We start from the raw sequence: 16034 nt of genomic DNA, 5'->3' as shown, positions 1-16034 counted from the left end.
TTCCATGCATACATACAGACACACTTTCATGCACATGTACAGTATATATATATATATATATATATATATATATATATATATATATATATGGTATATAATAATTTTTATTTAATTTTTTTATTTTTATTTTTTTAATTTTTTCTTGGTTTTATATTTTTAGACCTTATAAAGAAAAACCTAATCTAAAGACCCTAAAACTAATCACCTAACAGACAAATCGCTAACCTATACTAAATCCTACAGAGACAAATAGCTAGACCTACACTTATGGTAAAAATACCTCGACTAACAGAACACCATCGACTGCAGATATGTAATGCCTTTCTAACTTACATACCTGCACTCATCACCTGGTGACTGTCAGTCGAGGCACAACCTAATATAGGGAACATCAGTTTATGAAAGGGAACCAGACGAGTCAGGAACATTTCCATATACGTCAGCTGTCGGCCCTAATTAGAATAACTTAAGCAAGATGTTATAATATATCCACATAATATGTACAAAAGTGAAGAACCTCGCCCAGCAGACCACCATCGCCTGGAAGTGCCCAATACCATTCTATATTGCACACTTCCAGTCATCAGCTGGTGACTGTCAGTCGAGGAATGGGGTTTAATGTAGGGGACATCTATATTAGAAATAGATCAGTGGGAGGAGGAACTATTTCAAATATGTCAACTGTCAGCCCTAATTAATAGTACAATATATACACATTTACAGTCCATAAAAACAATAACCGTATAGTAAAAAAGTCACATCACTCTGATCAATCCGGTCTCTCTCAAGAAAGCCATTAATTTATCAGTCATAACAATGTCCCCATCACCCAGGATGGTGGAAGCGGTGAAGGGGACATCTGCTGTGCTGCAGTAATTTATAAGTGAAGCGTGTTCACGAATAAATCGCCGACAACACAGGATGATATGACTGATAGATAACACTGCATCACAGATGTCACAGTGTGGTGGGAATCATCTTTCCATATAAGGTTTCATGTGAGTGATTAAGGTGGCATTAAGCCGTAGACGAGCCAACACTTTTTCTTCCAGGCGACTGGGACGGTTGGCAGTGTCCCAGTCGCCCAGGTACGGCTTACACGTTCGAATATTTTGTCTGGTCCACTGACCTTGCCATAGAAGATTTATTGATTTCTTTCCAAGAGAGAGACTCGACCGTAGATCATGAGGAACGTCCCAAGTCTCCTCGAGCTCTACAGCCGACTTTGCAAGTAAGTCACCCTGCTCATTGCCATAGATACGACAATGACCAGGCACCAGATCAGCGTGAATGACTTGTTGCATGAATGCAACTTATTAACGATCCGACCCTGGATCTCGTGAGAGTCCGTAGTACAAGATGCAATTGCCTGGAGGGCTGATTTTGAATCCTAAAATGACAAATGAATCATCCCTAGAATTGAGAGCATAGTCTATGGCTTTGTCAATAGCAAAAAGTTCGGAGGTAAACACAGATGTATGAGTCGGCAACTAATACCTAAGTGCACATTCAGTTGACTACACACTTGCACCCACACATTCACTCGACTTTGAGCCGTTGGTGTACAATTGATGGGACAAGTGACGAACGATGATGTTACGAAACAAGTGGTGGACCTCTGCCTCCGGCACCTTGGCCTTTGGTGCTGGGAGCCATGATACATCAACGGTAAAGGCGGGTGGCTCCCAAGGAGCTATATTTTTTAACACCAACTTGTCACAGTCAGTGAGGTCCACACCAAGCTCCTGAGTCAGTAAGTGGAGGTGAACGGCAAGTGGCCGATGCACCCACCGCAGAAGGTGGTGGTATTGATGCAGGGGGGTACAGGCCACATTGCTGATATTACTTTTCCTAAATGTTCTGAGGCCATAGGACCAAACCAGGTGGTTGCAGCGAATACAGAGGGGAGGCAAATTCACCTCCACTTCCATACGAGCTACACAGGTACACCGGACAGCTCCAAGACACATTCACGAACATTTATTCTGCGACACATCCAATCCTTTCAATGTGGCATCAGATGCCAAGCCATACACCTGTGCGCCATAGTCTAGCTTCGATCGAATAAGGGACTTATACACCATTAATAAAGATTTTCTGTCGGCACCCCATGTAGTACCTGCTAGGTACTTGAGGACATTTATTGATTTATCACAACGAGCAAGCAAATTATTAACATGAATTTTGAAGTTCAAACGACGATCAAAATGTATTCCCAAAAACTTTACAGAATTTTGAAAAGATACCGCCTGATTATCCAAAGTTAAGCACAAATTAGGTACGTTACGATTAGTGAAGACTACAGCGGCACACTTAGGGACGGAAAACTTAAATCCCCACTGCAAGGCCCATTGGTGGACGGAATCAAGGGCTGCTTGAATCCGCCCAGCCGAAAATTATGCGTTATGGGAAGAGTGCCATATTGCACAATCGTCAGCATAGAGCGAGTATTTAAGATTCCTTGGGATGGGAGCTGATGACAGAATATCATTGATCATAATACTAAATAAGGTGGGACTAAGAACACTTTCCTGCAGCACCCTGTTTTCCTGGATAAATATATCCGATGTTATGTTACGGGGCAATTTGACAGAGAAAGTTCTGTCTCTTAAGAAATTTGAAATAAAAATAGGCAGATTACCTCTTAAACCATAAGCATAGAGCTTCATTAGTATAACATGTCGCCATGTCATGTCATAGGCTTTATGGGTGTCCAAGAACACCCCTATCATGAATTCTTATTGCCAAATGCCTCTGCAATACAATGCTCCAGGTTCATTAAATGATCTAGTGAACTTCTGTATTTACGGAAGCCACATTGTTGATCATTTAACAAATTCTTCGACTCTAAAACAAAAAGAAGCCTATTATTAACCATGCATTCCATGACCTTACTTGGACAAGAAGTCAACACAATAGGGCGAAATGAATTGGGATTCATAAGACGACCAGCCGCTTTGGGTATCGGTATGATGTGCGGAAAGTGCCATGAGTTTGGGAATGTTCTAGATGCCCAAATCTCATTGTACAATGCTAACATCTTAATCAGGTTGTCCTGATTAAGATGCTGGATCATACCGTACAGGATGGTGTCTGGTCCAGGGCTGGTGTCTTTACAGGATTTAAGGGCAAGGAGTAGTTCATCTAGCGTAAACGTGGTTGTACGGGGAGTCTACGTCTTCTGTGGCAAAGTCTATTAATTGTAGCTCAGCCGTGCGTTTATGATGTTGGAAACACTGGTCATAATTGGCTGAGCTACTTAGATGGGAAAAACTCCTGGTGAGGATGTTAGCAATGTCCACGGGCTCGTCATCAATGGTGTTATTCACCTGCAGGGTGGTGATTGGGAAGTATGGGCCTTTATTATTTAATATTCTTATGGTGGGCCAGACTTTACTTAATGATGTTGTACGAGTCTTTGTGGACACAAAGGACCGCCAGGAGCCACGTTTGGCCCTTCTTATTATTCTCCTTGCCTCAGCCCGTGCCTGTTTGTATGCAATAAAATTTTCCTCAGTGGGCTGACTATCAAAAATCCTGTATCTTCTATTGGATTTTCTTAATGCTTGTCGGCAATCCGGCATCCACCAATGTGCTCTGTGCTTCGCATGAACTGTAGAAGTCTTGGGAATAGCAGCCTCAGCTGCTTGTAGTTGAGAAGTAGTTACATTTTCGACCTTAACATCTATGGTCTCCCCAGATATATTTAAATTGGCGATCCTTGAGAAGGATCCCCAGTCTGCTTTCTTATAGTTAAATTTTGAAGGTGAAGGGTCCGAAAAGATGTCGCGTGTATAAGAAAGACAGATGGGTAAATGATCACTTCCCAAGGAGTCGTCATAAGGGTCCCATGAGAAATCTTGATGTATACCAGGGGGGGCCAAAGATAAGTCAATGGCCGAAAAGTTACCAGTACGATCATCTACACGAGTCCCTCTACCATCGTTCAGAAGACAGAAGTTGGATTGTAGTATTAGGTTGGCTACTTGCTCCCCACGACCATCGATCCTTAGGGCTAGCCCATTGATGGTGATGGGTGTTAAAGTCGCCCGACACTAACTAATTGCCAGGAAGATGGTCAAATAGTGAATTTAAGGCATCACTATCAATGGGGCCATATGGAGGACAGTACAGAGAGCAAATAGACAGATACGTGTTATTAAATTTTACTCTGCACGTGACAGCTTCCAGAGTAGAATTTAGAATCACCTCCGTTTGTGGGTGTCATTTGTGTGTGTATATGCAACTCCATGACCTTCATATCTTCTATATGAGTGGTAGTGTTTGAACTGCGGAGGATCAGGATGATCCTCCAGGTGCGTCTCCTGTAAACAAACAACGTCTGGCCTGTGTAAGGAAAGCAAGATTGCTATATTTTGTAACTTATTCCCGATATCTCTACAATTCCACTGTAATACAGTGTAAGCAACGGTTTAAGATTTACGAGGGTGGCCAGTGCTCTTAGTTTTTTTATGCCGCCCGCCACCAGGTGAGTAGCTACCAGGGGACCTTTCCCGGTGCTTGCGCATGGAGATCTCCAAATTCTCGTCAATAACAAGGCTCCCAGACTCCACAGAGGAAGAGCTATTCTTTCTCTCCCTCGCTGGACCAGGAGCGGTAAGGACATGAGGACGTGACTGTTTGGTGAGGGTGGTCAAGTTATTCTTGTCAGACTTGTCACACTTCTGTTTTGTCCAGACTGACTGCGAAAGAGCAGTGGCAGCCTTAGAGTATGAAGTAGCAACAGGGATGTCTGTCAGAGAGTTGGAACGTACTGGAGGCTTAGACTGAGAGATAGGGCATGGGGCATGAGGAACAAATGTAAGGTCAGTCTGTGTCTCCACGGTGCACATCACGGGACGGGACACAACCACCGATGCATAGGAGATATTAGGTTTGGGAGTTGCATGCAGCTCCTTCACCTTCTTCCTAGCATCGTAAAAGGATTATGCCCTCCATCGCTTTCACTGAGCAGACCTCTTTCTCCTCCTTCCACTTGGGACAAACCCGAGAGGAAGTGGGGTGAGCATCCTGGCAGTGAAAGCAACATTCATTCTCTCATGTACAGTGGTCAGCAGAATGGCCTACAACCGCGCACTTGCCACATACTACGTTAGAAGATCGACAAGTCTTTTCATGATGTCCATAATTCTGACATTTTGTACAATGAAGGAGGTTCGGGATGTATGGTCTGACATTGACAATTTCGTATCCAACTTTCACATTAGCTGGAAGAGATACTTTACCAAAAGTCAAGATAACTGTTGGGGTCTTCGTCCTTATGCCTTCCGAGAATCTGGTAATGAACCTCACCTCTATTACATCTTGCTGAGCAAGTTCCTGTACAATTTCTTCTTCCTCCATAAGCACAAGATCCCTACAGGTGATAACGCCCTTGCAGGAATTCATGGAGTAGGGGATCGTTGTTTGGAGATCATAACTGTGGAACTTGCTCAGTTTCAGCAAATCCCTTACCTGGGCTGAATTCATAGTTTTTACGAGAAGGTCTCCACTCGCAAGTTTATTCACTTGTTCCACCTCACCTGCACACCTATCAATCACCTTCTTGATGATGAAGGGATTGAGGCTGGACAGGGGAGTAGAACCAACTGCATGAATCAAAACAAACGATGCGTTTTTTACATTGATGTCAAGACGGGAACGTGTCTGGGGCCGTTCAGTCTGGGGGCAGTCCGTCCGTGAGACAGTCGGGGGTCGGTCAGGACTACCTCCCCACCCTGAAGGGGGGGGAGGCAGCAGGGGCGTCCGCCATAGTGACCACTTCCCCCGTGAGGGGGAAGTGCGAAGAAAGAGAAAAACGACCTAGGGAGAAATTACCCGGGGAAAACACACCTAGTCTGAGATTACCCTCTCAAACCACTCTCGGGAGGAAGCGCCTGTGTGTATCTCACACCCCAGAACAATCAGTGGGGGGTACACTCCAGAGGTGAGTAAGCAAAGGCGATCTCAGTAAGTAAATATAGACACCTACTATATCTCTAATAGGCCTGGAAGGAAAATGAGATCTAGCTAACCTAACTTTATTATGGCTATGTACAAAACTATTGCCGGTGAGGCAGCCCTAGAACGCTAGAGGAGAGAACAAGGAATACACGTCTGCACTCTCCACGACCATCCATCAAAGTACATGAGGCTGGATGGTGAGGAAATGGAAAATGTAAGTGCGTTTAAAGTACTTGGGTAGTGTGATGAGTAAGGATGGAAGTTCAGTGGATGAAGTGTTTGAAATAGTATAACAGGGAGGAAAGGTTGCTGGTTCTTTGAAAGCAGTGATAAGAAATGGGGAAGTGAGCATGGAAGTAGTAAACTCGCTGCATGATAGTATTGTGATCCCCACTCTAACATATGGAAGCGAATCTTCTACCTTGTTGAAAGAATACAAGTCAAGAGTGAGAGCAGTGGAAATTATTTATTAGAGAGGGACATGTGGAGTTACATGGAGAGACAGACTGACAGGAGAGGAAGTGATGGAGCATTGTGGTGTGGATGTGATAGAAAGCATTAGGAGAAATGCATTGAGGTGGTTTTGCCATGTGGAGAGGATTGAGAGTGAATACTAATGAGGAAATGTATGTGAGAGAGGTGGAGGGGGGAGAGGGAAGGGGAGACCGAGAATGAGATGGAGGGATGGAGTGGAGAGGTATATGAGAGAGGAAGGTGTTACTTGGGGGGAGGGTAACATAATGGCAGGGGACGGCGACATGGAGGCGATTTGTCTGTGGCCACCACATACAGGATCAAGGCGTCTGGCCATAGATAGATAACTAGATAGATAAATAGATAGACAGATAGATAGACACATAGATTTTACCAGCTATTGATGTTAGACTGGTCGGACGATAATTTGACATAACTAATTTATCACCCTTAATACAAATGGGTACTACGTTCACTGTCTTCCAGGCTTCTAGAACTTCTGAACTTAAAGAATATAACGTTTAAGTGGCTGACATAATTCTTCCTTGGTTTCTTTTAAAATTTTTGCATATATATCGTCAGGACCTGGCCTTTTTTGAGGCTTTAACTCATTAATTTTTTTTGCAATACTTCGTCCTTACTAATGGATATTTTACTAAGAACATTGTTCGTATTACCATCGTGTATAACTGTTGCTTGAGGGATCAGGTCAAGATTTTCTTTCTTAATTACTGATTTGAAATAATATGGATGTGAAATGTATGGTGTGGCATGAAAATGAATAGTCAAGAGTGAGAGCAGTGGAGATGGGACAGCTGAGGAATGTATGTGGAGTACAGAGAGTGGATAGAATACGAAATAATGTGATTAGTGAAAAATGTGGGGTAAGGAAGTCTGCGGACACCAAAATCGAAGAGAGTGTACTGAGATGGTATGGTCATGTGAAGAGAATGGATAACAATAGAGTGGTGGAAAAGGTTTATCTGAGCGAATTTGAAGGAGGGAGGAGGCGAGGTAGGCCAAGGAGAAGGTGGAGGGATATGGCGGATGAGTGTGTGAGGAAGAGAGGTTTGGAAGTTGGTGAGGCTAGGGAACTGACAAGAGATCGAGCTATAGCTGGATGAATTTTGTGAGGAGAAGTCCATAATCAGGGATTTGGCACCCTATTTTAACCTGGCAGCGTCTGGATTGACTCTGTTGGGTACGTTTGTGTCAAGCTACAGAACGTGGTGAATGTTTTTGATGTATCAGATAGAGCCAGGATTCCGAGGGCTTGAATGGTGAACAAATGGAAGCGTGACCCATTGGATTGGGAAAATTTGGGCTGTCTGGACATCGCTATTCCTCACCCTGCCATAGGGTGGGAAAGGAGGTCCGGATGATGATGATGATGATGATGATGATGAAATAATCATTTTAGGATAGAGCATATTTCTTTGTCTTCACTGGTAATGTTACCTGATTTTAGTCATAGGGGTTCTGTCTTCATTTTTCGTACGGTACAGCTGTACCGTACTTTTTTTTTTTTTTCTGATTCTCGAGCAACCTTCATTACATAACCTCGCTTTGCTTTCCGCATATCTCTCTTCACTTCATTATTCAGAACTGCGTACTGGTTACGTAAGTGTTCCTCTCTTTATTTTTCTGTATATTCCTTTTCTTTGGTCAGTGAGAAATTATAATTTGTCGTTTAACCATCTTGGCTCTGAATTATTCGTTCTAAATGCTTTTGAAGGGATCTATCTGTCCTCGCCTCTCTTTATATTATTAAATCCTTATATTTCTCACATACGGAACGGCTATGTGGTCCCTCCCCTGAATTAATCTCCCTGAGCTAAGCTACACTCCCACCTATATCCTCTTCCTCACCTGTGACCTGAGCTTCCCAAGTGACCGCAGTCGCCTGACGTACAGTACACTCCTATCTAAATCCTGTCCTTTACCTTTGCCTGAGCTGCCCCAGCTACCTCACGTTCCCTAAAGTAACCAGTCTGCCCAGGGATTACGGTTCTGAAGTAAGCTCTTAATCTATAAAAGTCCCCTAGACGAAAATTAAGGGACACTTATTCGGTTTTCAGTAGAACGGTCTATCTATCTATCTATCTATAGCCCGACGCCCTAATCCCGCAAAGGGTGGCCGCAGACAAAACGCCTCCAAGTCGCTCTGTCACCCACCATTTGACTACCCTCCCCCCAACTCACCCCCTCCTGCCTCATATACCTCTCAACTCCATCCCTCCACCTCATCCTCGGTCTACCTCTCCCTCTCCCTCCCTCCACCTCACCTACATACACCCTCTTAGTCAGTCTTTCATTCTCCATTCTCTTCACATATCCAAACCACCTCAGTGTATTTCTCCTAATCTTCTCAACAACATCCACATCCACCCCACAGCGTTCCTTCACTTCTTCATTCGTCAACCTGTCCCTCCACGTCACTCCACATGCTCCTCTCAAGTAACTCATTTCCACTGCTCTCACTCTTGACTTGTTCCCCTCTTGCAAGGTCCATGCCTCGCTTCCATACGTCAGGATAGGGATCACAATACTATTATGCAGTGACTTCTTAACTTCCATACTCACCTCCCTATTTCTCATCACTGCTTTCAGTGTACCAACAACCTTCCCTCCCTGCTGTACCCTTTCACGCACTTCATCCCCCAAAGTTCCATCCTTACTCATCACACTACCCAAGTATTTGAATGCACTCACATTCTCCATATCCTCATCATCCAACCTCACTGCACACTCTGTGACTTCATTCCTCTCAAACATCATAACTTTACGTTTGTTTACATTAACTTTCAGATTCCTCCTCCTACACACTGTCCCAAATTCGTTCACCAAACCTTGCAACTCCCATTCATCTTCACTCAACAGTACTGTATCATCAGCAAACTGCAACACCGGAAGCTTCCAAATCTCACCCTCATTCATTAGAGCCACCCCCACATCCACTGCCCTACCGTGCACCTCCTTTATAACCCCATCCATGTATATATTAAACAGCCATGGAGACATCACACAACCCTGTTTCAGTCCCACATTGAGATCAAAGAACTCACTCAGCTCACCATCCACTCGCACCGTAACCCTAGCTCCCTCGTACATACCCTTCACAGCACTGAACAATTTCCCCTCCACTCCATATATTCTTAATACCTTCCACTTACCTTGCCTATCTATTCTGTCATAAGCTTTCTCCAGGTCCATGAAGGCAGCATACACTTTCCTTCCCTTCTCTAGATACTTCTCCACTAAACATCTTAGAACAAATATCTGATCTACACACCCTTTTCCCTTCCTAAATCCCCCTTGTTCTTCTCCAGCTAGCTCCTCTGTCATATGCCTAACCCTATCAATGAGTATTCTACCATATATTTTACCAGTCACACTAAGTAGGCAAATACCCCTATGGTTACCACATACTTCTCTCTCTCCTTTTCCTTTGTATAAAGGAACAATTATACCTGATTTCCAGTCCTCTGGAACCCTTCCCTTTTCCCAAGCCAATCTACACAACTTCCATATCCACTCCACAACAATCTCACCCCCATACCTAAGCATTTCACCACACACTCCATCAATTCCTGGGTCCTTTCCCAACTTAATATTCTTCATTGCTTCCACTACTTCCGCCCTACTGATCTCTTCCTCCCTCTTCTCATCTCTTCTTCTCCCAGCCATTCCCCAACCACTTATACTCGCACTGCTCTCACTCTCCACATTCAACAAATCCTCAAAGTGCTCCTTCCATCTCCTCAGTTTCTCTCTCTTCTCCACCAACAATCTATTATTCCTATCTTTCACTCCCCTACTAATTCTCCTTTCACACTGCCTTACTTTCTTTACCTCCTTCTAAGTAAATATGAACTTTTATGGTCGCTTTTTTCAACTCGTCCCTCAACTTCTGTATCACTAATAATGTTTTCTCTATTAGATAAACGCAAATCTAGTATATTATTACCTTTAGTCGGCTCTCTGATGTACAGATACAGCAAATTATCCTCTACTACTTCTAGAAATTCTTCTGACTCTACATCTCAAATCAGATTCTGCCAATCTGTCCTTGGGAGATTAAAGTCCCCTACTGTAATCATTGAGGTGCATTGTGCTGCTTTCTTAATCTCCTCCCAGAGGTATTTGCTATCTTCTTTGCCTAGTTTTGGATGTCTGTATACAGCTTCTAAGATTAATTTCCGTCTGTCTATTGTTAGATGCATTAATCCCATAAGGGGTGACCACAAACAAATTGCCTCTGTGTAGCCCGGTCCCCTGCCATTTTGCTGTCTCCCCTCACTTCACACCTCCCCTCTGTCATATACCTCTCCACTCCATCCCTCCACCTCATCCTCGGCCTCCCCCTCCCTCTCCCCCTCCACTTCATTCAAATACACTGTCCTTTTTAGTCTCATGTTCTCCATTCTCTCCACATGGCCAAACCTTCTTAGTGTATTTCTAACGCATTCTATCACATCCACACCACAGTGCTTCTTCACTTCCTCATTTGTCAGTCTCTTTCTCCAAGCAACTCTACATATTCCTCTCAGATAAATAATTTCCATTGCTCTCTCTCCTCGCTTGTGTCTTTCCAACAAGGTCCGAGCTTCGCTTACATACGAAAACGCGATCAGCCCGGGCGGAATAAGCCCCGCCTTCCTGATGACGTCACAGCCAGCTTCAGCCAATCATGTCGTTTCCCGCGCGAGCAGAGCGAAGGAGCCTTCAGATGTGACACAACAATACATTATATTACAAGTTTCAAATTATATTGATTTATATTTACTTTCCTCAATCATCTCTTGATATCAACTACAACGATTTGTAATAACTATATAGGACTGGTAAACTTGACCGCTTACAGGCGATCGGAATTACTGATTTAGAGTCGGAGATTATAATGACTTATATTTTTAATTTCCCCACTAACATCGTCTTTTTGAGTGTTAATATTATGAATTAAACTTTTTGCCTGTCCTATGAACGAACTTTATCAATCAGTTGGTTAATTCCTACAGTATTCACTGTCTATGACTAAATATACTAAATGTCTTATTTTATACTTCTCTATCTTGTTTCTAGGTTCAATACACACACACACACACACACACACACACACACACATAATTTCTTGATGCTACAGTTTCATGATAATTTACATTCGATGTTGTACCCAATTATTTTTCCATGTCCTTTCTGTGTTGGTTGTTATATTATTGTGCGTTTAGTATAACACATTGTATGGCCTTACGTGCATCCTGTAATCTTCACATTGAATTCTTAAATATCAACACATACTTGTGGAACTAACATTCTGCTTTTCTGCACAATGTGCGCTTGATGAAATTAAAATGAAACGGGCCACGTTTACACCCCATTTTTTTTTTTTTTTTTTTTTTACATCAAAACTATATACACTGCCATGGATGTAATCTGGTCTTAATCTTCATCACTTTCGGCACTACTTTCATCAGATGATAGTTAATCAACTGTGAATGATTCACATAGGTGCTCATAAGCAACATCTTTTTTTCGATAATCTCCTTCAATTTTATGTACATGATCAATGCATTTTTGCCAATTTTCCTTCGTTACCTCTTCAATGGCTTGCCTGGTTATATTCTCAACATTTTTCATATTTTGATTGCTGTTGGAGTTCCGCTTACTGATTTTATCTTTTATTTGAGCCCAGATTAATTCAATTGGGTTGGACTGGCAGTAATACGGTGGCAACCTCAAAATTCTGTGTCCTGCAGCAGAAGCGAGTTCATCAATTTCATATTGCTGAAATCTTTTCTTGTGTATCTTTACTATCTGTAGCAGTTCAGGTCTTGAGTGAGTGGGATCATGTTCGATGGAATTTTCTTGTAGCCACTTGATTATTTCGGGCTTCCGTGTCTGACTTGTGGGTGCTTTGTTAAGTTGCTTTGAATGGTAAGGGGCATTGTCCATCACTATTAGTGATTTAGATGGAATATTAGGAAGCAGTTGATGGAGGAACCAGTCTTTAAATGTGTCATGGTTCATAGAATCATGATAGTCTCCTTTATTCCCATGCTTTGACCTGAACATCAGAAGTGCACCTGGGACAAAGCCATCAACTCCTCCTGCATGGACAATAATGAAACGTGCTCCTTTGCCACTTTTAAGTCTGGGTCCAACTACACCATCCTTGGTTGTCCAGCATCGTTCAACGCTCGCATTTTGATTTACCCAGGTTTCATCCACAAAAATTTCAGGTCTTGGCTGGTCACTTCTTCTGTTCCTTTCTATTTCTCTAAGGTACTTGTTTCTTTCAGCAACGATGTCATCTCCTTCCATGAGTAAAGCTCTGCTGCTGTTGTGCTTCTTATACCTAAATCCAAGATCTTTGACGAGTATCCTTAGAGAAGTTTGTCCTCCAGCAAATGAAACTGGTGGCTCCTTCACTTTTTCATGTAGAAGTTCCATGGTTGGTAGCTCACCTCTTTCGTAAAAGGCCAAGATTTCTCCTCTAATCACATCTCTGGCAAAGTCATCCACGGCATCAAATACAGGGCAAACTCTTTTCTGATATATTGGTGATGAAATTACTCCCGTTTCACTTAACCTTCCCTGACGTCTGATTCGGCTGACAGAACGGCAGCTGACTTGTGTAGCTTCTGCTGTCTTCTTCTCAACTTCTGCAATGTGGTCGTAATTCTCATGCATTCGGAAGTACTTAAAGACATTCAGTATAATATTTCTAGCTTGGCTACCAAGCCTGGGAGGCCTAGAGGGTGTCTTGGGAGCTTGCGCATCTGCCATCTCCGTGCGCTAATGTGTCTCTTGAGTTTGACAGCCAGTGACAGGTACAACCACAGTGTAGAGACTCAAACAGTGTGCTCATACGCAGCTTACTCCGCCCCCAGAATATGGCTCCTCCTACTTTTCTTAGTGTCTACGTCACTTGGAAACTGATTCTGTCTCACGGTCTCAGGTGACATTCCGCCTCCTCCCACTCTCTTACAGTTCTAGCTATATATATATATATATATATGTGTGTGTGTGTATGTGTGTGTGTGTGTGTGTACAGTATGTATTTAGCAATTTGTAGTATACAGGTATTGAGCTTAGCTCGTGTTGTCCTGTCTCCATATCTTGTGTGTGTGTGTGTAAGGCTATGTTTGCATGCATGCGTGAGAGAGAGAGAGAGAGAGAGAGAGAGAGAGAGAGAGAGAGAGAGAGAGAGAGGCTGCATCTGTTTTACCTGCGGGTATTTACCATGCTTGTGTCAGGGGAATACTCTCTCTCTCTCTCTCTCTCTCTCTCTCTCTCTCTCTCTCTCTCTCTCTCTCTCTAATTTTCTAACATTCCTTTTTTTTCCGTCATTATTTACACGGGTGTCAATTAATTTAAAGTTATTACAAGAATTATTGTCAAATATATAGGTCTGTAGCATTAATATTTCGTTGCATTCACAAACTGTTTCGTTATACCTAACCACTTACTCATATTACAATGAACCTATCACCATTTCATCATGGAAATTGTATAAATAATTGTATGTTAAATGAAAATATAGTTATGGTGCACTGATAAAGCCCTAGAGGTACGTTTGTCATGACTGGGTCCACATTCATTTATTTAGCTTGTTACACACACCCCTTGGGTTCTTGGTGATAATGCATTGCTTAGGGACAAGAAAATCCTTTAAGCATCTTACATGAACATTTGATGCTCATACTTGAACATAAATCCCCTTACAATTATTAATCTTACTGTAGTCAGTTATTTTTCATCATATAACTATTCACTCACTGCATACCTTGTTTATTAAGCAGATTTTGATCAGGGACTACTCCAGACTTTAGCAGTCTTTTTCTGATTGGTGGTGGTGTCCCCAGCAACTTGCTTTGCAGATCTTTTGCATACTGTTGCGAGCTGAAATGCCTTTCACAGACACGGCCAGTGGGAGAAACCTTGTCCTTCCGTCCACACAAATGTATCCACTTTTGCCTGTTGATTTTATCATTTGGCATGCGAAAGCGTCTCAGAAACTTGCCATCAGATGTCTTCACTGAACACCCAAACACATCGCACATCGTGAAAAGTTTTTGAAGTTGATGAAATGTATAAAATAAAGCAGGCTACGCGTCACAAATGGCTGGTAAAAACACACTGTCGTCCTGCTCCTGTGGCGAGACAGCGACCCAGCTGACGTCACGGGTCAAGGCCACCAATCATAGATGACCTGCGCGAAACCGACCTTATTTTGGTCCAGAGATGAGCACACTGTTTGAGTCTATACACTGTGGGTACAACGGACATCTGGTTAAACTCCCCGCCGAACATACATTGGATATGTCAGGCTAAATATTTGCTATCTCCAAATGTGGGCATAAATTTTGGCTCTTCCTTTTATCATTAAGCCTTCATAGTAGATTTATTGATTATAAATACCAATATTTTTTCAATAAAATTGACAGGCACTACTTGACGAGGGAAGTACCGAAAATTAAAAATATAAGTCATTATAATCTCCGACTCTAAATCAGTAATTCCGATCACCTATAAGCGGTCAAGTATACCAGTCCTATAAAGTTATTACAAATCGTTGTAGTTGATATCAAGAGATGATTGAGGAAAGTAAATATAAATCAATATAATTTGAAAGTTGTAATACAATGTATTGTTGTGTCACATCTGAAGGCTCCTTCGCTCTGCTCGCGCGGGAAACGACATGATTGGCTGAAGCTGGCTGTGACGTCATCAGGAAGGCGGGACTTATTCCGCCTGGGATGATAGCGAGAAGAATAGTTGGTATCACAATGCTATCATGCAGTGACTTTTTCCTTTCATGCTCACTTCCCTATTTCCTATCACTGCTTTCAAAGAACCAGCAGTCTTTCTTCTCTGTTGTACCCTTCCAAGCACTTCATCCTCCAAATTTCCATCCTTACTCATCACACTAGCCAGCTACTTAAATGCACTCACATTTTACATTTCCTCATCATCCAACCTCACTGTGCATTGAGTGACTTCATTACTGTCGTAGACCATAACTATACTCTTCCCTACATTCACCATTAGATTCCGTTCTTACACACTCTCCCAAACTCATTCACCAAACCTTGCAGTTTCCCTTCGTCATCACTTAACAATACAGTATCATCTGCAAACAACAGAACAGGAAGTTTCCAAACGCTTCCCTCTTTCATCATGGGCACTCCAACATCCGCTGCCCTACCTTGTAGCAACCTTTCTTCCCTGTTGTACCCTTTCAAGCACAAGCACTTCATCCTTCAAACTTCCATCCTTACTCATCACACTAGCCAACAGCAATCACATTTTACATTTCCTCATCATCCAACCTCACTGTGCATTCAGTGACTTCATTCCTCTCAAAAACCATAACTTTACTCATCCCTACATTCACCATTAGATTCCGTTTCTTCCACACTCTCCCAAACTCATTCACCAAACCTTGCAGCTCCCCTTCGTCTTCACTTAACAATAGTTTCATCTGCAAACAACAGAGCAGAAAGTTTCCAAACGCTTCCGTCTCTCATTACAGGCACTCCAACACCCACTGCCCTACCTTGTATCTCTTTTATAACCCCATTCAATAACAGATT

General features: G+C 42.6%; 1 protein-coding gene across 1 annotated transcript; it reads right to left on the bottom strand.

Moving 5' to 3' along the window:
• Positions 1-11919: 11919 nt before the first annotated feature.
• Positions 11920-13224, bottom strand: LOC145407813 (uncharacterized). Its single transcript, XM_080278671.1, has one exon. It carries the CDS (start codon positions 13222-13224, stop codon positions 11920-11922), a length of 1305 nt encoding a protein of 434 aa, XP_080134797.1.
• Between the last annotated feature and the right edge of the window lie 2810 nt (positions 13225-16034).

Source organism: Coenobita brevimanus, chromosome 74, assembly GCF_032717465.1.
Source record: "Coenobita brevimanus isolate Jiangsu-jjx chromosome 74, ASM3271746v2, whole genome shotgun sequence".
Classification (NCBI taxonomy): Eukaryota; Metazoa; Arthropoda; class Malacostraca; order Decapoda; family Coenobitidae; genus Coenobita; species Coenobita brevimanus.
This window is presented reverse-complemented; position numbering and strand designations above follow the sequence as displayed.